Here is a 19,529-nt window from a genome sequence, read left to right as displayed (position 1 = left end):
CTGATTGGCAAGCCCTAGGCTCTGTGGTTTAACCCACAGCACCACCCGCATGCAATAATAATAATAAATAAATAATTCCTGGTACACCATTGCCCTGCAGGGGACTGGATGGCCAGTTCATCCTAAGAGAGTCTTTGTACTGGTCCAGTAAGCGCTTCCGCTGCGCCACCAGCAACAGCTTTCTTTGCAGAGCATTAATTAAGTCCAGTGCAGAGATTCTTGTTGCAGTACAAACTTCAAAGTCTCAGCAGCAAAAGAAATAACGACACAGGGAAGCCTGTCTTTCCAAAGACAGGTTTATTGCAGAAAGATAACAGAAACACCTCCGGAGCTTTCAGACATTTTGCTTCACGCCCAGCACTCCCCACAGGCAGAGAAAACAAACACTCTTTATATACTGAGCAACTTAACAACTTAACGAGCTTGACTACTTAAAGTCACATGACATTGCTAATTTGCCAGCGTCTTAGGTTTCACACCCTAACACCCCCTCTCGCTGGCAATACAAAACCAAAAATTACTTCAGACCCATTTCTTCACAAAAGTTTTCATGCCGCTGAAACCCAAGCGGTTTTGTAAAACCATCAGCTTGATTTTCATGACTGGGACAGTAATTTAATTTAACAATTCCTGCTTTTACCGTTTGACAAACATTTTGAAAGCGGATATCCAAATGTTTTGTACGACCTTTAAACTGCCCATTCTGTGCTAACTTAAGACACGGTTGATTATCACCCCATACAGTGATTGGAGTGATGGCCTTTTCATACATCTCTTGTGCCAAGCATTTGTAAAATTCTAGATCTCTACATAACTCAGATAAGGCACAGAACTCAGCTTCTGTTGACGACAAAGCAATCAGGTTCTGTTTCTTGGATCTCCACCCAATCAGAGAGTTACCAAATTTTATTACACAGCCAGACACTGATTTTCTATCTTTTAAATTTGCCCAATCACTATCTGCCCAACAAGTAATCTGTGCTTGTCCTTCCGAAGATAATTCAAGGCAAAAATCTTTGGTGTATTGTAAATACCTTAACACTCTTTGAATTCCTTTCCATGCATTTACACTAGGTTTTGAAGCTTCTCTGCTGAGTAAGTTAACAGCGTAAGCAATATCTGGTCTACTCCATTGCGAAAGATGAAGTAAGCTTCCCAGTGCTGACTGAAAGATTTCAGCACGCTTGAATTCAGCACTATCCTTGAACTCATTGTCTTTTACAAAACCCATTTCCATTGGTGTTCTAACACCTGCACACTCCGTCATGCCAAACTTTTTCAACATTTGCAATATCTTCCCTTTTTGATTCAGTAGAAAATTGCCATTTTTGGTCCTATCTATCTGAACACCAAGATAGACCTTCACATCACCAAGATTCTTAACTTTGAAGTGTTTATTTAACTCTTTGGCTAGTTTTTTTACTTGTTCTTGTGTCTTTGAAGTATAAATCAGGTCATCTACATAAACAAGCAAAGATTCTTGAGCATCTCCTGAACCTCTGAAATATAAGCAATTGTCAGCCTTGCTCCTGCTAAAACCAATGCCTACCAAAACGTCATTCAAACACTCATTCCAATTATGAGCAGATTGCTTGAGTCCATAAATAGATTTATGTAGTTTCCATACCTGATTTGATTTACCAACTTTCAATCCTGGCGGTAGCTCCATATAGAGCTCTTCAGCCAAGTCTGAATGAAGATAAGCTGTAGAGACATCAAATTGATTCACTTTAAACCCTTTCTGAGCAGCAACTGCTAATAGTGCCCGTAGGGTTTCACTCCTTGAAGTGGGTGCATAGACTTCGGAATAATGTAACCCCTTTCTCTGCGTAAAACCTCGAGCTACAAGTCTTGCTTTGTACTCTGGTTTCCCCATCGCTGTTGTCTTTAACCTGTACACCCACCTACAACTTACTGCCTTGATACCTTCTGGCAGTTTGGTGATGGAAAACACACCCAGTTCTTTCATAGAATTCAACTCCTTTTGCATGGCCTCACGCCACCTACTGGCCTCTTCCTGGGGTAATTGCTCAACCTCCTCAAAACTTTCAGGTTCGCAATTTGCCAAACCAGCCCAAACACTAATAGCTTGGTACCTTTCAGGAGGTTTACCTTTGTTGGTACGCTTGGAACGCCTTAACAGTTCCTGCGATGTTCCTTCAGTTTCCCCCTCTGACTCAGAATCACTAGTCGTCACCTGTTTGTCACTAGTAGTCACCTGTTTGTCACTAGTAGTTGAAGAACTTTCTGATTCTGACTTTACACGTCTCTCTTGCTGTACAGGTGAACTTTTAGAGCTAGAAGATTCTGACTTTACAGACTTGGGTGAACTAGACGATTTCTCACCCTTGTCCTCGGACTCAAATTCCTCAGCCTGTTCTGGAACTAATACCTGCCCTGGGGCCTGAGTTTCATTGTTACTGTCCACCACATCAAATAGTATGTCAGGATTTCCATGGATTTTATTCCAACCATCCTGTTCACAAAATTCTGCACTTCTGCTGATTGTGATTTTCGTTTGATTGCCTTCTACATTCACAAATCTCCAACCTTTTGTGTTTGCTTGATAACCACAGAAAACCATTTCTTTAGACCTAGGATCGCCTTTCCTACGTTGTGCCCTAGGCACCAGCACATAAGCACGACATCCAAAAACTCTTAGATGATCAATTTTTGGTTTTTTTCCAAATAGCATGAAGTAAGGAGTGTTGCCTACTGTGCTATTGTACACTCTGTTAAAAGTATAATTCGCATACAGTGCAGCCTCAGCCCAAAAACGCTGTGGAAGTCCAGAATCAAACAGCAAAGCAGCAATGGCTTCCTGTAATGTTCGAAATTTTCTTTCGGCAACTGCATTTTCCTGTGGTGAATAGGGATTGGTAAGTCTATGAACTATACCTTTCCTTTTTAACCACGTCTCCAGCGTGTAGTTCACATATTCCCCACCACGATCTGATTGTATTTTACGTACCCTGGTGTCAAATTTACATTCAACTTCTTCAATCCAATCCATCAGGATGGAAGCTGCTTGTGATTTTTCTTTCAGAAAGAAAACCCAACTAGCTCTTGAAAAATCATCCACCAAAATTTGCATAAATCTCGCACCTCCAAGCGATTTGACTGGCATAGGGCCACACACGTCTGTGTGCACAAGTTCAAAGGGTTTCTTGCTTACTCTATCAGATCTAGGATAGTTACATGTCTTAACCTTAGCATGTTTACAAGCACAACAATCCAGAAAATTTGGACAGGGTTTAATGTTACACTCCTCAGCTAAATCTGGCATCTTGCTTACATACTTAAAGCATATATGAGCTAACCTTCTGTGTAGTAGATGTACACAACCTGTATGAGGAGCCTTATTTACACACTTAGCTTGCGCTTCACCTGTTGAACATCTACCTGGTGCTAACTGCTCTTCATCCAAAACAAAAAGCCCATCCTCACAGGGAATTTTAACTAGCTCCTTCCCCTGTTTCGAAATGGTGCACACATCATTTTCAAACTCAACCTTAAAACCACCTTTTACCAGGCATGACACACTCAAAAGTCCATTCTTCATTCCTGGAAGAACAAAAACAGGAAGGTTAGTTTGCAAACAGTTAACATAAATTGTGCCTTTAAGGTTCATTTCTCGTTTACTATTGTCTGCTATAGTCACGTTTTTTGCAACTGGCAATGTCTTGCAGTTCATCAAGCTGCCACTAGATGTCGCTGGAACTAAACTGTGACTTGCTCCACTGTCAATTATCCATTTCAAGGTTTGTTGGCTCCTTTTAGGACTCTGTTGTGCTGCCATTGCAGATAGTCCCTTATCAGCACCTGCTCCCCCTCTGGATCGTTGATTCTTGTAGTTCTCATGTCGTCTTCCCCTGTAGCTCCGGAAACTGTCCTTGGACTGTTGAAATTCCTGTTGCTTCTCTGGACACTTTGCTATCAAATGAAACCTGCTGCCACATCGAAAACATGACTTGCTGGCCATAGCAGACACTTGTGAGGCTTCCTTACAGCTCTGCCTGCTAGTTCCCTCACGCTGGGAATTATCTGAACATCCAACCCTTGGGGTATTTGAATTATCAATACGTTTTCGATGATGTTGATATTCTTGCTCACACAATCTACCAGTCACATAATTCATATTCAGCTGGTCCTCTGGCAAAACTTGTAAAGTTAGTACTAAGTTTTCAAACCCTGCATGCAGGCTGCTAAGCAGAGTATAAACTTTAATATTTTCAGGAAAATTCACACCTAGAGATGACAGTCGGTTGAAATACTCAGTCATCTGTGACGTGTGTTCAACCACGCTATCCCCTGGCTTCAGTTTCAACTCATACAAAGCACGTATAATGTTCACCTTCTCTCCGGGCGTGGCTCTATGGTGAATTCGCCTAAGAGCTTCCCAAATTTCAAATGCAGACCTTAAATTTTCCACATGAGGTAATTGGGAATCGTCTATCGATACCATCAACATGCATCTAGCTTTAGTGTCCATTTTATCATGTTCCCTGTTCTGAGCATGTGCAGCAGCCTGTTGCTCTGCTGTGGCATCTGCTGCAACAGCCACAAACGGCTTTCGCCTCTGGACATAGTCAGCCCACACTTCTTTGGCTTCCAACCAGACTTGAGCCCTCTTAGACCACTGCACGTAATTAGCAGAGTTCAACTTTGTAAAGGGAACCTGGAAATTTTCCACTGCCATTCTTGGGGTCTGCTGCTACTTCCTCTGTGTGCCCTTGCTTCTCTTTCCCCTTGGGATTTGTTTTACTCACTTTTCAGACGCCTTTAGCCTCTCAGTTCCTTTAAGAGCTGGATTTACGACCAAGCCGGTCTTCTCTCATCCGAAAGCTGCTTTCACTTTCTCTGCACACAATACAGCTGTAGAAACGTAGAAGGATCCATAACCTAAGAGAGTCTGTGTACTGGTCCAGTAAGCGCTTCCGCTGCGCCACCAGCAACAGCTTTCTTTGCAGAGCATTAATTAAGTCCAGTGCAGAGATTCTTGTTGCAGTACAAACTTCAAAGTCTCAGCAGCAAAAGAAATAACGACACAGGGAAGCCTGTCTTTCCAAAGACAGGTTTATTGCAGAAAGATAACAGAAACACCTCCGGAGCTTTCAGACATTTTGCTTCACGCCCAGCACTCCCCACAGGCAGAGAAAACAAACACTCTTTATATACTGAGCAACTTAACAACTTAACGAGCTTGACTACTTAAAGTCACATGACATTGCTAATTTGCCAGCGTCTTAGGTTTCACACCCTAACACATCCCTCCTGCTCAGGGAGAGAAAGCCTCTCTCAGCTCCTTGTTTCAGAGAGCAGGGCGGGTGGGTGTATGAAGTATGGTTGTAAATTTTTTCTTGATTTCATTGCCTTTAGATTCCTGTAAACCCGCTTTGAGGGTTTTGTTGTTGTTGTTTTTACAGTCAAGCGATATATAAATCATACAAAAACAATGAAGGGGGAAAATGATTAGGCAGTGGGTGGGAGAGGTTTGCAAGCGACCGGTTTTTGAAAAGCCTTTTCCTCCTTTCGTTTATCTTCGATTAGATTTTCGACATCAACGTAAAGGCCGCAGCCCTGCTGATCAAACTGGTCGTACCTCACATGGAGAAAAGGGGGTGAGTCCTGGATTATTGTGCTTGCATGTTGCGGAAGAGGCAACTTGGCGGTTGGGCAAGGGGTGTTCTGTGGCAACGATAAAATTCTTGCCTATATTCTGGTCGCCGATCAAGTAGATAACCACAAAGATCTCCTTGCGAGTCCACCTGTTCTGTGGTAAGCTTGTCACGCTCCGTGTCGCACTTCATGTCTGCTTCAAGTTTCTGGTCCTCATTGTGAAACTTCCCACTTCTGTAGCCCTTCCTGTGTCCACCCACCTTCTGTTGATGGGGAAAGGCCTCTGTTCTGTTGACCTGCGGATTGTCACGGTCCGGTCTACGGGCGATCCAAGTCCCGGCTGAGGACATCGGGACCAGGGGCAAGATGGCGGGGTGGGAGCAGGAACGAGAGTCCAGAAGCCAGGGGTCTGAGTGTCCGGAAGCAGGGAGTCATGAAGTCAAGGGTCCAAGGGTCGAGAAGCAAGAAGCCAAGGTCCGAGGATCAGGAAGCAAGAAGGTAAATGCAGCAAGGCACGAGTTGCTGTGGCAAAGAGCCGAAAGGAAATGCTGACCTTATATCCCTTCCCAGCTCTTGCCACCAGGTGCAGTGTGTTACCAAGCAGCCTCACCTGTGCGGCCACACCTTGCCTCTCCAGAACAAACTTAGGAAGGCCCCAGTCCTGTGAAGCCCTACTGGTCACTGGGCCTGGCTCCTGCACGCACTCCTGACATGGGACTTGCGGAGAAGGTTGCCTTTCATAAAGGCGGGCCAGAAGCCATTCAGTGGCTTGGCCACTGACATTTGGGGGGAACTATGGGGCACATCTGAGGAATTTTTTTGGGGAGGGAGTCGGTAGCCCTTTATCTGATGCGGAGTTGAGGCCATGTTGCTAGACCTCATGGCCAACACCCTTGTTTGAGACTTTTTCAGTCCCTCTGTGGGTTCAGGGAACAGTAACCACCAACCATTTTCTCAGGTGATGTTGTTGTTTAGTCATTTAGTCGTGTCAGACTCTTCGTGACCCCATGGAGCAGAGCATGCCAGGCACTTCTGTCTTCCACTGCCTCCCGCAGCTTGGTCAAACTCATGCTGGTAGCTTCGAGAGCACTGTCCCACCATCTCGTCCTCCATCGTCCCCTTCTCCTTGTGCCCTCCATCTTTCCCAACATCAGGGTCTTTTCCAGGGAGTCTTCTCTTCTCATGAGGTGGCCAGAGTCTTGGAGCCTCAGCTTCTGGATCTGTCCTTCCAGTGAGCACTCAGGGCTGATTTCCTTCAGAATGGAGAGGTTTGATTTCTCAGGTGATAATGGACCCCAAAGCACTCAGTGAGTTAAATGGCGGAGCGGAGATTTGAACTCAAGACTCACTGAGGCATGGCCAACACTTGAACCACAAGCAACTTTTCTGAGGTGAACTCCACCCATCTCCCTGGTCCTGACACCTTCACCTTTCCTCAGGGCTCACTTCTCCAGCCGAATTTTCCTTTCAGATGTCCACCTCACCTTACATGGTCCCCATCATGACTCCTCTCAGCCTCCATCCTCATTCGCTCTTGTTAACCTGCTTTTTTCTTACAGAGGCGGCTCCATTGTTATCGTCTCCTCCATCGCTGCTTATTCCCCGTTTCCGGTGAGTCAACTGTTTTCCATTCCTCTGCCAATGTTTTCTTTGTCCTTCTGCATCTAAAACTTCCCCATCCCTTTCTGAAGTAAGAACATTAGAAGATCTCAGCTTTTGGATCATGCCAGCGGCCCATCTAGTCCAGTGTCCTATTCTCACAGTGACCAACCAGATGCCCCAATAGGAAATAAATCACAATATAGATTTTAACCTCTGGGAAAAACTCTGGAAAAGTTACTTGAAGTTTACAACATGTTGTTCTTTGAAGGAGAACTACCTGAAAATTATTTACAGATGGTGTTGAACTCCAAGTAGGCTTGCTAAGATGTACAGTGGTACCTCGGGTTACATACGCTTCAGGTTACAGACTCCGCTAACCCAGGAATAGTGCTTCAGGTTAAGAACTTTGCTTCAGGATGAGAACAGAAATCGTGCTCCGGCGGCACGGCGGCAGCAGGAGGCCCCATTAGCTAAAGTGGTGCTTCAGGTTAAGAGCAGTTTCAGGTTAAGAACTGACCTCCGAAATGAATTACCGTATTTTTCGCTCCATAAGACGCACCAGACCATAAGACGCACCTAGTTTTTGGAGGAGGAAAACAAGAAAAAATAATATTCCAAATCTCAGAAGCCAGAACAGCAAGACGGACCTCTGCGCAGCGATCCCTCTTGCTGTTCTGGCTTCTGGGATAGCTGCGCAGCCTGCATTCGCGCCATAAGACGCACACACATTTCCCCTTACTTTTTGGGAGGGAAAAAGTGAGTCTTATAGAGCAAGAAATACGGTAAGTACTTAACCCGAGGTACCACTGTATAAGACTGAATCAGATAAGTGCTGGAGATGCAAAGAGGTTGAGGGAACGTTTTTTCATATGTGGTGGACTTGTAAAAGGGTAAAAGAGTACTGGGAAATGATCCATAACAAATTGAAAAAAATGTTTAAAAGTACTTTCCTCCCCAAAACCAGAGTCCTTTCTGTTGGGGATAATTCAGACTAAAATTCCTGGGCTAACAAAACTACAGTGGTGCCCCGCAAGACGAATGCCTCGCAAGACGGAAAACCCGCAAGACGAAAGGGTTTTCCGTTTTCAGAGGCTCTTCGCAAGACGAATTTTCCTATGGGCTTGCTTCGCAAGACGAAGATGACGAAAATTTTTGAGTTTTTTTTCCGCTCCCCAACCCCTTTTTCTGAAGCGCTAAGCTGCTAATAGCCTTTTAGCAGCTAAACCGCTAATCCCTTAAGCCTTAAAAAGCTGTTAATAGCCATTAAACTGCCAATAGCGCTAATAGCGCTAATCCGCTAATGGGCTTGCTTCGCAAGACGAAAAAACCGCAAGACGAAAAGACTCGCGGAACGGATTCTTTTCGTCTTGCGAGGCACCACTGTACTGTGGCCCGTGTTTTGTTAGCCCAAAAATGTAAAGTGAGCGAGGTCCCAAATAAAGAAGAATGGCAACTTAAGTTGACAGAATATCCACAGCTTGCAGACGTAACGTATAGAATAAGAGAACAAGAAGAACATACATTTAAAGAAGACTGGAAAACTTTTATTGAAAATACGGGAAATAACTGTGTACAGCTGAAAACGCCGGCAGCATTAAGATAAATTCAACAGCTTTGATGGATACAATAATGGAATACTGAATGGTATGGTTTTTGTAAAACATGCTGGGATTTATGATATGTAAAATGAACCATGGAAAGAGAAGAAGGGAAGTCACTGGTATCTTAAGGATATATAAATGAATACTTTAAATTGTAAGGCAGAAAATGTAATAAAAATTATATATTAAAAAATGCAAGCAGGACATCAGTTCACCAACGCCATCCACTCTTGCCATTCCTTGCAACTGGTTCCAACTCAGGAACGGCTCTGCCAACCTGGAGCTATTGCTAGTAAACATTGACGGCTTTACCCTCCCTGAATTTTGAAAGCCATCCACATTGATGGCCTACATCCCTTCCCTGAGGAAGAGGACAGAAGTTGCTGTGCAACAACATCTGGGTGCCCATGGTTGAAGAATGCCGCCTTAGGGGGACAGTCTTGTCAGCCCCCCTGAAATCTCTTCCTCCTCGTAGGGCCTGGGCCCCTACAACGTCAGCAAGACAGCACTCCTGGGCCTCACGCACACCCTGGCTTCCGAACTCGGCCCCAGAAACATCCGCATCAACACACTGGCCCCCGGCCTGATCCGCACCAAGTTCAGCTCAGCTGTGAGTATCGGGGAAGCTGAGGACGTAGGTGCCTCCTGTGTGTGTTTATCCCCTGCCTTTCTTCCGCCATCACGGAACCCATGTTGCAGTGTGTGTGTGTGCTTCTCGTGAGAGATCCTGCCCACCCTTTGCAATCTTTCACATGCCCCATTTTTGCCGGAGGTACCCCTGGCTGGGGCATGGGGGGCGGGGAGCGAGGGAGCCATATCGTGTTTCAGTGACCAGCTTTTCGAACTCCCTGCCTGGAAAGATTATGATTATTACCACATCGATTACCAGCTGCTCATCAACTGTTCCCAGGCTGGGTTGCAACAGTTAAAAATGTAAAGCGGTCAGAACAGATCACAATCGCAGGAGTAAGGTGGGTTCTGAAAACGATCGTTTCAAGTGTCAAAGGCCGAGGTGAAGAGGTCTGGTCCACTTCATTCCACCTGACAAGATATTCCTGTTTCTTGGGGGTTTTAATGGGATTCTTTATCTGCCCCTTTATCTGTCTGTTTTAATTTTCTGCTTTTTTATTTATTTTATTCTAGAATGTACAGTGGTGCCCCGCAAGACGAATGCCTCGTAAGACGGAAAACCCGCTAGACGAAAGGGTTTTCCGTTTTTCAATGCGCTTCGCAGGACGAATTTCTCTATGGGCTTGCTTCGCAAGACGAAAATGTCTTGCGATTCTTGAGGGTTTTTTTCGCTCCCCACCCCCTTTTTCTAAGGCGCTAAGCTGCTAATAGCCTTTTAGCAGCTAATCCGCTAATCCCTTAAGCCTTTAATAGCCGCTAATTGCCGCTAATAGCGCTAATCCGCTAATGGGCTTGCTTCGCAAGACGAAAAAACCGCTAGACGAAGAGACTCACTGAACGGATTCTTTTCGTCTTGCGAGGCACCACTGTATTATTTTTTAAAGCGTTTCACTTGCACCTTACCCTCTGACGGCATAGATTTCAACGGGAGCGAGGTGTAGCTAACTGCAGCTCTGATCTTATACACACTTAAAACTGGGAGCAAGCCTCGCTGAATTCGGGCTGGACTTGGACTCCCACGAAGACCGAAATGTATAGAGCGGTGCTGTCTGTCTGAATCCAACCCAAAGTCAACAGAAGTTGAAATCTGTTGTAATTGGACTGGTGTTTTGTTTTTGTTTTTTTAAAAAAATGTCTTTACCTACAGGCATAAATGTAGAATATTGGTTTTATTATAGAGGCAAACTGACAGGGCATTTTCTCTTTCCAGCTCTGGCAAGACAAAACCATGGGGGACAAATTGATGGAAACCATGAGGATACGGAGGTAACGTTCACTACACAAACAAACACCCACCGGTCAGCAGGTCTGTGGGCCAGCTATGGGCCACAAATGGAATCTGAGGGGACTGTACCACATCACTTGAATTGGCCTCCGGGCCCTGAGGCCCCTTTAAAATAAGCCCCTCGCCCACCCACTAATGTTGGGCACAAGCCCATCCCAGCCGTCGGCTCTGGAGCCTGCCTTCTAACCACAGGGGTGGTGAACCATTTTGGCCTCACCCACCTGACATAAGCAACATCATTTGTGGGTAGGTTAAAAGGGGGGGCTGCGCCCCCTTCTCAGATCTGGCTTTCCAGTGGGACAGGATGCAGAGGGGCTGGGCTGCTGGGGAGATCATAGAATCATAGAGTTGGAAGAGACCACAAGGGCCATCGAGTCCAACCCCCTGCCAAGCAGGAAACACCATCAGAGCACTCCTGACATATGGTTGTCAAGCCTCTGCTTAAAGACCTCCAAAGAAAGAGACTCCACCACCCTCCTTGGCAGCAAATTCCACTGTCGAACAGCTCTTACTGTCAGGAAGTTCTTCCTAAGGTTTAGGTGGAATCTTCTTTCTTGTAGTTTGGATCCATTGCTCCGTGTCCGCTTCTCTGGAGCAGCAGAAAACAACCTTTCTCCCTCCATTCCCCACTCTTGTTCTAGGAGTTCTGCAGGTGGCGCTGTGGTCTAAACCACTGAGCCTCTTGGGTTTGCTGAACAGAAGATCGGCAGTTCGAATCCCCACAACGGGGTGAGCTCCCATTGCTCTGTCCCAGCTCCTGCCAACCTAGCAGTTCGAAAGTACACCAGTGCAAGTAGATAAATAGGCAGGAAAATAAATGGTGTTTTCATGTGCTCTGGTTTCTGTCACGGTGTCCCGTTGCGCCAGAAGCGGTTTAGTTATGCTGGCCACACAACCCGGAAAGTTGTCTCCGGACAAACACCAGCTGCCTTGGACTGAAAGTCAGATGAGCACTGCAACCCCATAGTCGCCTTTGACTGGACTTAACCATCCAGGGGTCTTTTACCTTTACCTTCTAACTTTTTTTCTAGTGGAATGCATCTGAGGAATGGGGCTTGGCTGTGTCAGAGGGGGTCTGATCTGTATGCAAAAAGTCTCACTTCTGGTTGCTGGTGTGTCTCTAGCTTTATTTATTTATTTATTGGGTTTATATGCCACCCTTCATCAAAAGATCTTGGGGAGGTTCAGATTATTTAAAAAACAACAACAAAAACCCCAAGAAAAAAGCACAAGTAAAAGATCAAAACGGAAGCAACGAAACCCCACCTCCCACAAACACATTTTAAAGCCTGTAGAATATTAAACAGCAAAAGGCATGGTTGAAGAGGAATGGTTTTTTTGACTGGTGCCTAAAGGTGTATAATGAAGGCGCCAGGCGAATCTCCCTGGGGAGAGCATCCCACAAACAGGGAGCCACCACAGAGAAGGCCCGTTCTTGTACAGTGGTACCTCAGGTTACATACGCTTTAGGTTACATATGCTTCAGATTACAGACTCCGCTAACCCAGAAATAGTGCTTCAGGTTAAGAACTTTGCTTCAGGATGTGAACAGAAATCGTGCTCCGGCGGCACGGCAGCAGCAGGAGGCCCCATTAGCTAAAGTGGTGCTTCAGGTTAAGAACAGTTTCAGGTTAAGTACGAACCTCAGGAGCGAATTAAGTACCGTATTTTTCGCTCTATAAGACGCACCAAACCACAAGACGCATCTAGTTTTTGGAGGAGGAAAACAAGAAAAAAAATATTCTGAATCTCAGAAGCCAGAACAGCAAGAGGGATCGCTGCGCAGTGAAAGCAGCAATCCCTCTTGCCGTTCTGGCTTCTGGGATAGCTGCGCAGCCCGCATTCGCCCCATAAGACGCACACACATTTCCTCTTACTTTTTAGGAGGGAAAAAGTGAGTCTTATAGAGCAAAAAATACAGTACTTAACCCGAGGTACCACTGTATTGCTGCCCTCTAGACCTCTCATGGAGGAGCCACATGAATAAGGGCCTCAGAAGATGAACACAAGAATCTGTGTCACTTTATATGGGAAGAGGCGATCCTTGAGGTATCGCGGTCCTGAGCCGTTCGGCGTTTGTTAGGGGCAGAGTTGGGGAACCGTTCTCAAACCGAGAGCCACATTCTTTTGTGGAGAGCCTTCCGGGGCCCCAGCTGGCGCGCTCGGGTGCACATAGCACACCGCTGCATGCAGAATGTGCTGTACACCCAAAACCACCTCATCCTGAGTCAGACCTATAGGGGGCCACCTAGCTCAGTATCGTCAACTCTGGCTGGCAGCCGCTCTCCTGGATTTCAGTCCGGGAACATTCATTCCCAGCCCTATCTGGAGCTTCGGTATGAAAGCGAGTGACAAAACGTTAATACATTGTGGGATCTTTTTTATTATTATTATTTAACGAGCTTATGATAAGCCTAAAAACCTTGAATTGTGTTCAGAGCGGGGGGGGGCGCTCTGCTGCCAAACTACAGCCCCTCCCCAGACGCACGGATTCACTCGCTTCCTGCCGCCACCCCAAACCCACAGCTCTAAAGGCTGGGAAAATGGCTATAAATGCCTGAAAGTGGGTGGCGGGGATGATTTTCACAGAGAACACAGTTCGGCAGAGGAGGTTTAGCCCTTCCCTCCTTCCCCCAGCTGCACTCTCTGCAAGTATCGCGGAAACCCGCCTGCTGCAAACATGGAGCCAGTAGGTTTTTTGGGGGGAAAGTCTCCTACGAAAACCAGTTTTTTGCAAGCCTGATTGCAATGTGGAAATGGGGGGGTGGGCAGTTACTGGTGTGTGTGGGGGTGTCACAGTGTATGGGGTGGGGAGGTTTAACCCTTTCCTCCACAGCAATGAACTCCACCCTAGGTAAAGACCATTAGGTCCAGCCGTGGCTGACTCTGGGGTTGCGGCGCTCATCTCGCTTTACTGGCCGAGGAAGCCGGCGTACAGCTTCCGGGTCATGTGGCCAGCACGACTAAGCCACTTCTGGTGAACCAGAGCAGCGCACGGAAACGCCGTTTACCTTCCCGCCGGAGCGGTACCTATTTATCTACTTGCATTTTGACGTGCTTTTGAACTGCTAGGTTGGCAGGAGCAGGGACCGAGCAACGGGAGCTCACCCCGTCGCGGGGATTCCAACCGCCGACCTTCTGATCGGCAAGTCCTAGGCTCTGTGGTTTAACCCACAGCGCCACCCGCGGAACTCCACCCTACCCACCCACAAAAAGAACCCCAACACGCACACACTGCAATTATGCTTGAAGAGAGCCCCTATTCTGGAGCACACGGTCCAGCCCTCTTGCCTACCCCCTCCTCCCAACCCTTGGAGAGCTGCTGCCGCCTAGAGTAGACAACACTGCGCAAGATGGATGTGGATTAAGGCCCCACGGTGTCCCACCGGGTGGCTTAAGCAGCTCTAGGTAGGCCTAAGTCCTGGCACAACCTGCAGGCCATTTATTAAATATCTATACAGTGGTGCCTCGCAAGACGAAAAGAATCTGTTCCGCGAGTCTCTTCGTCTTGCGGTTTTTTTCGTCTTGCGAAGCAAGCCCATTAGCGGATTAGCGCTATTAGCGGTTTAGCGGCTATTAGCGGCTATTAAAGGCTTAAGGGATTAGCGGATTAGCTGCTAAAAGGCTATTAGCGGCTTAGCGGGCTTAGTGGATCAGCTGATAAGCGGCTTAGCGATCAGCTGTTAAGCGGCTTAGCGGCTTGGGAAAAAGGGGGGGGGAAACCCGCAGGAACTCGCAAGACATTTACGTCTTGCGAAGCAAGCCCATAGCAAATTCGTTTTGCGAAGCACCTCCAAAACGGAGAACCCTTTCGTCTAGCAGGTTTTCCGTCTTGCGAGGCATTCGTCTTGCGGGGCACCACTGTACCACCTGTCATCTGAGTATCAAAGAGCAGTTTACAATATAAAAACACAAAAAGTACATGACGTAACAAGCAGCAGTTTTTTCAAACCCTGCAAGGTTTGAAAGGCCATAGATTGGCTATTTAAAGAAAGATCTGGGAGAAAAGTCAAGGTAGGTAAGGAAGGTGCCAGGCAGGCTTTTCTGGGGAGAGCATCCCACAAGCGCGGAGCCACCGCCGAAAAAGCCCGTTCTCATGCTGCTGCCCTCCAGGGCTCTCACAGAGGAGGCACGCAAAGAAGGGCCTTGCAGGGTCGGGGTCATATGGGGAGAGGTGCCCCTTCCTCGTATGGGCTCTCGGTGCTGGCAACAGTGGTGTGAGAGGCTGGAGTCGAGGGCCGGGGAATGGGGTTGCAGGAGTTTGACCCTATAGGTGGTGCTGTCGCCTAGGGAAATTCATCTGGGAGCCAACGGCCACCCGGTGGACTCTAGAACGGGCAGACAGATTTGAGGCTGGTTGAAGAAGAGCAGGAGGAGATCTCTGTAGCTGGATCAGGCCAAGGGCCCACCTCGCCCCTGATTTCACAGTGGCCAACTTGATTCCCCTAGGGGAAACTTGCAAGCAGGACGTGAGTGCCACAACAGTCTCCCCACTTGCAATTTTCAGCGATGGGCGTTATTGTAGAAGAGTTTGGATTTGATATCCCGCTTTATCATTACCCTAAGGAGTCTCAAAGCGGCTAACATTCTCCTTTCCCTTCCTCCCTCACAACAAACTGTGAGGTGAGTGAGGCTGAGAGACTTCAAAGAAGCGTGACTAGCCCAAGGTCACCCAGCAGCTGCATGTGGAGTAGCGGAGAATCGAACCCGGTTCACCAGATTACGAGTCTACCACTCTTAACCACTACACCACACTGGCTCTTTTTGCCTCCTGGTGGAGCCTAGCCATTCTGGTTGGTAGCCGTTGATCGCCTTATTCACCCCATGAATTTGTCTCATTTTTTGCATCCATCTGTCTCGAAAGACAATGGAGTGTGCCTCCGTGGGCAGAGTCGAATCACTGGGAAATCGCAACCCCCGCTGCGGAGACCCGCAACTTGTAACTGCTGCCTCCAGCATGGTTTCTGCTGCGTTAGCAGCAACCAAAATGGCCTCTCTGGGGCGCAGGCCTGGGTGGTGTGTCTGGGGGTCCTGGGCTGCCAGACAACAAGATCCCCCCTCTCAGCCTGGCTGATGTGGTCCAAAATAAAGCAGAGCAATATGTTTGGCAGCAGCCTGGTTGCCGGAGTTGCCGGAAGGAGACTTACAAGGCGCCATCCAACCCCCTTAGGAACTTCATTCCAGATTTGTGTAGGGTTTACTCCTTAGTCTTTTCTTCTCCTGAAGATATCCCACAGGGCCGCGGGTAATGAATTTTGTCTAATCCTCTTTATTAGCTATTCAAATGGGTGGCCGTCGCCACCTCTTGCGGGCAGGGGGCAAAATTTCAAAGTTTCACTGTTCATTGTGTGAAAAAGTAATTCCTTTTGCCTGGCTGTGAAGCTAGCAATATTCAGCTACATTGGATGGTCGTGAATTCTAGTATTATGAGTGAGGGAGAAAAACATTTCTCTATCCACTTTCTCCACACCGTGCATAATTTTTATACACGTCTGTCATCTCTCCTCCCCACCACCCTGACATACCTTTAAACAAACTAAAAAGGCCCAAATGCGGCCTCAGTTTTTCCCCTTGACTTGAACCCATGCAGGTCCAGGTGCGAAAGACATAACATTTTGAATTAAAGATCACAGCACCCTTAAAAACACCCTCAGCTTAGAGGTAACCAGGTCTGAACAGTTCTTTCTTCCAACAAAGTTCTCTCTCCTGCTTAGTGTCTGACTAGCACCAGGGAGTTGTTGTTGTTTAGTCGTTTAGTTGTGTCCAGCTCTTCGTTACCCCATGGAGCAGAGCATGCCAGGCACTTCTGTCTTCCACTGCCTCCCGCAGCTTGGTCAAACTCATGCTGGTAGCTTCGAGAACACTGTCCAACCATCTCGTCCTCCGTTGTCCCCTTCTCCGTGTGCCCTCCATCTTTCCCAACATCAGGGTCTTTTCCAGGGAGTCTTCTCTTCTCATGAGGTGGCCAAAGTCTTGGAGCCTTAGCTTCAGGATCTGTCCTTCCAGTGAGCACTCAGGGCTGATTTCCTTCAGAATGGAGAGGTTTGATCTCCTTGCAGTCCATGGGACTCTCAAGAGTCTCCTCCAGCACCAGAATTCAAAAGCATCCATTCTTCGGCGATCAGCCTTCTTGATGGTCCAGCTCTCACTTCCATACATCACTACTGGGAAAACCATAGCTTTTACTATACGGACCTTTGTTGGCAAGCTGATGTCTCTACTTTTTAAGATGCTGTCTAGGTTTGTCATTGCTTTTCTCCCAAGAAGCAGGCGTCTTTTAATTTCGTGGCTGCTGGTTCAAATAATTAAACTCACTGGGTGATCTTAGGCCACTTATTCCCTCTCAGCCTAACCTACCTCGCAGGGTTGTTGTGAGGATAAAATGGGGAGGGGGAGAAGAACCATGTATGCCGCCTTGAGCTTCTTGCGGGGTGGGATGCAAAAATGTAACAAATAAATTAATTGGGAACCCCATGGGCTGGGATTACAAACTTCATTCCGCTCACAACTGAAATGTCTCCTCAGGCCTTGAGGATTTATAATAACCTGACTCTGTGCGTGGAATACTTGGCAATCTTACTATGCTTTTATTTTTAAAAATTTATTTCTGTGTTCTGCTTGGCCCAGTGCGCATGTGCACATGCGTGCTTCCTGCCCCCCCAGCGCATTTGCACATTGGTTTAAACGGTGCACAAAAAGCAAGCATCGTTATTGCATCAGGGTTCTCAGGCGCTTTAGTTGCCTAATTAAAAAAAAAAGAAGAGGGAAGAGAGAAAAGAAACAAACTGACAACTGCAGAAAATTGTACATGTGGCAATTGTGGAATTGCTTCTGGAAATTCTCCAGGTTACGCAGGAAGGCAGAGCAGAGCAGTGGTGGTGATGCAGAAACTTACAGAATGATAATGAAATGGAACGAGGGACATCCAAGCATCCCAAGACTTTAGAGTGATCTGTCAGCTGCAGCCTGGGTTGAACAGCAAAGAAATCCAGGCCTGGATTAGGGGTTGGTTACCCACAGGCCTTGTTGGAACCATCTTCTTCCTCTTACCTAGATTCACCTTTCCTCCTCCTGCCTCCAATTCCTCGGCCTCATCTCCTTTCCCCACCGGGCTCAGCCACCTCCTTTTCCCCGGCCCTGCCCTTGGACAATGGCTATATTCTGCCTCCGCTGTCAGGAGGCCACAGAAAATCACTCGCTGAGGAATCTCATGTGAGCAGAGTACTGCTGCGCTCAGGTCCAGCTTGCAGGCATCCTAAAAGGCATCAGGTTGGCTGCTGTGAGAACAGAATGCTAGACTAGATGGGCCACTGGTCTGATCCTGCATGCTTGTTTCATGTCCCTCCAACTAAGCCCCATCCTTTCTGTGCCTTGCTTCCACCAGGAATGCCCGCTAACCGGACTGTTTCCCTTTCCTCCCTCTCTTCCTTAGGATGGGAGAGCCGACGGACTGCTCTGGCATAGTCTCCTTCCTCTGTTCCCCGGACGCCGACTACATCACAGGGGAGACCGTGGTAGTGGCTGGGGGGGCCCCATCCCGTCTCTAATGGGATGGGGGGGGTCCGGCCTGCCTTCCTACTCAGCCATGTGAACGACCAGATGGATGGTTTCGCATTGCCCACTATGCACCCCAGGAATAAAGATGTGGGGATGTTGACTGAGGGGGGAGGGGGTGCTTGGCTACTGGAAGTGGGGGGCACAGTTGCTCCCCCAGAGGGGAGATGACAGGGCGAGACACAGACGTCCCTCCCAGTAAATGGGAAGATGGCAAGGGGGAAATTGATCTCTGGGTCTCATTTGAGATTGTATGTGTTTTTTAAAAATACCGTATTTTTTGCTCTATAAGACTCACTTTTTCCCTCCTGAAAAGTAAGGGGAAATGTGTGTGCGTCTTATGGCGCGAATGCAGGCTGTACAGCTATCCCAGAAGCCAGAACAGCAAGAGGGATTGCTGCTTTCACTGCACAGCGATCCCTCTTGCTGTTCTGAGATTCAGAATATTTTTTTTCTTGTTTTCCTCCTCCAAAAACCAGGTGCGTCTTGTGGTCTGGTGCGTCTTATAGAGCGAATGATGGTGGTAATTATGATTGGTTTATTACCCACCCTTCACCCTAAGGTCCCAGGGTGGTTCACAATGATTTAAATGAATTAAAACAAATTAAAGGGAGTTATAGGGACACAGTCCATCCCTGGTCCAGGTTTGTTGGAAGAAGTTTTGGTATCATCTAGATTAGTGTTTCTCAAACTTGGGTCTCCAGGTGCTTTGGGGCTACAGTTCCCACCATCCCTGACCATTGTTCCTTCTAACTAGGGATGATGGGAGTTGTAGTCCAAAAACAGCTGGAGACCCACTAATCTCTATGAAGCTCATCAGGTAGCACAGTTCCCATTGGGATGGGGAATGACCCAAAGCAGTCTTTTCCAACCTGGGCTCTCCAGATGTTTTTGAACTACAACTCCCATCAGCCTCTGCTGGCCGGGGCTGATGGGAGGTGTAGTCCAAAAGCATATGGAGGGGGCCAGGTTGGCAAAACCGGGCCTTACAGCCTACAAATGCTTCCTTGTGTAACTGGGGGGCCCTTTTGGAAGAACAAAAATCTCGAGAACTGGGAGAGGTGCCTGTGTGTGTGTGTATTATGGATTTTAGGGGTCACTTTTGCAGAAAAGTATTGGGGCGCAGGAAGTCTTTTGCGAGGGGAGGGTCAGGTCTGTGGCGATTTCCCGCCTGTTCGTTTCCCAGTGTGCCTTATTTTTATGTCGACTTTCACAATAAAGGTGTGTCTCTGACTGAA

General features: G+C 47.4%; 1 protein-coding gene across 2 annotated transcripts in view; it reads left to right on the top strand.

The window, feature by feature from the left end:
• LOC310663121 (dehydrogenase/reductase SDR family member 4-like) overlaps positions 1-19,529 on the top strand; it is a 36,501-nt gene that overhangs the window by 5,489 nt on the left and 11,483 nt on the right. The window contains exons 5-9 of one of the 2 annotated variants that reach the window (XM_083410755.1): positions 5,551-5,621; positions 7,179-7,230; positions 9,298-9,432; positions 10,663-10,718; positions 18,170-19,529. In XM_083410755.1, coding sequence (XP_083266881.1) covers positions 5,551-5,621; positions 7,179-7,230; positions 9,298-9,432; positions 10,663-10,718; positions 18,170-18,284 — 429 coding nt within the window. In that variant the 3' untranslated portion in view covers positions 18,285-19,529. Of the gene's footprint in view, positions 1-5,550; positions 5,622-7,178; positions 7,231-9,297; positions 9,476-10,662; positions 10,719-18,169 lie in introns of both variants that reach the window. The other variant, XM_083410756.1, reaches the window with a different exon arrangement.

The sequence above is a fragment of the Podarcis tiliguerta genome (assembly GCF_965153285.1).
Source record: "Podarcis tiliguerta genome assembly, chromosome: 13".
Classification (NCBI taxonomy): Eukaryota; Metazoa; Chordata; class Lepidosauria; order Squamata; family Lacertidae; genus Podarcis; species Podarcis tiliguerta.
Note: the sequence above shows the minus strand (reverse complement) of the source record. Positions and strands in the feature narration are given on the sequence as shown.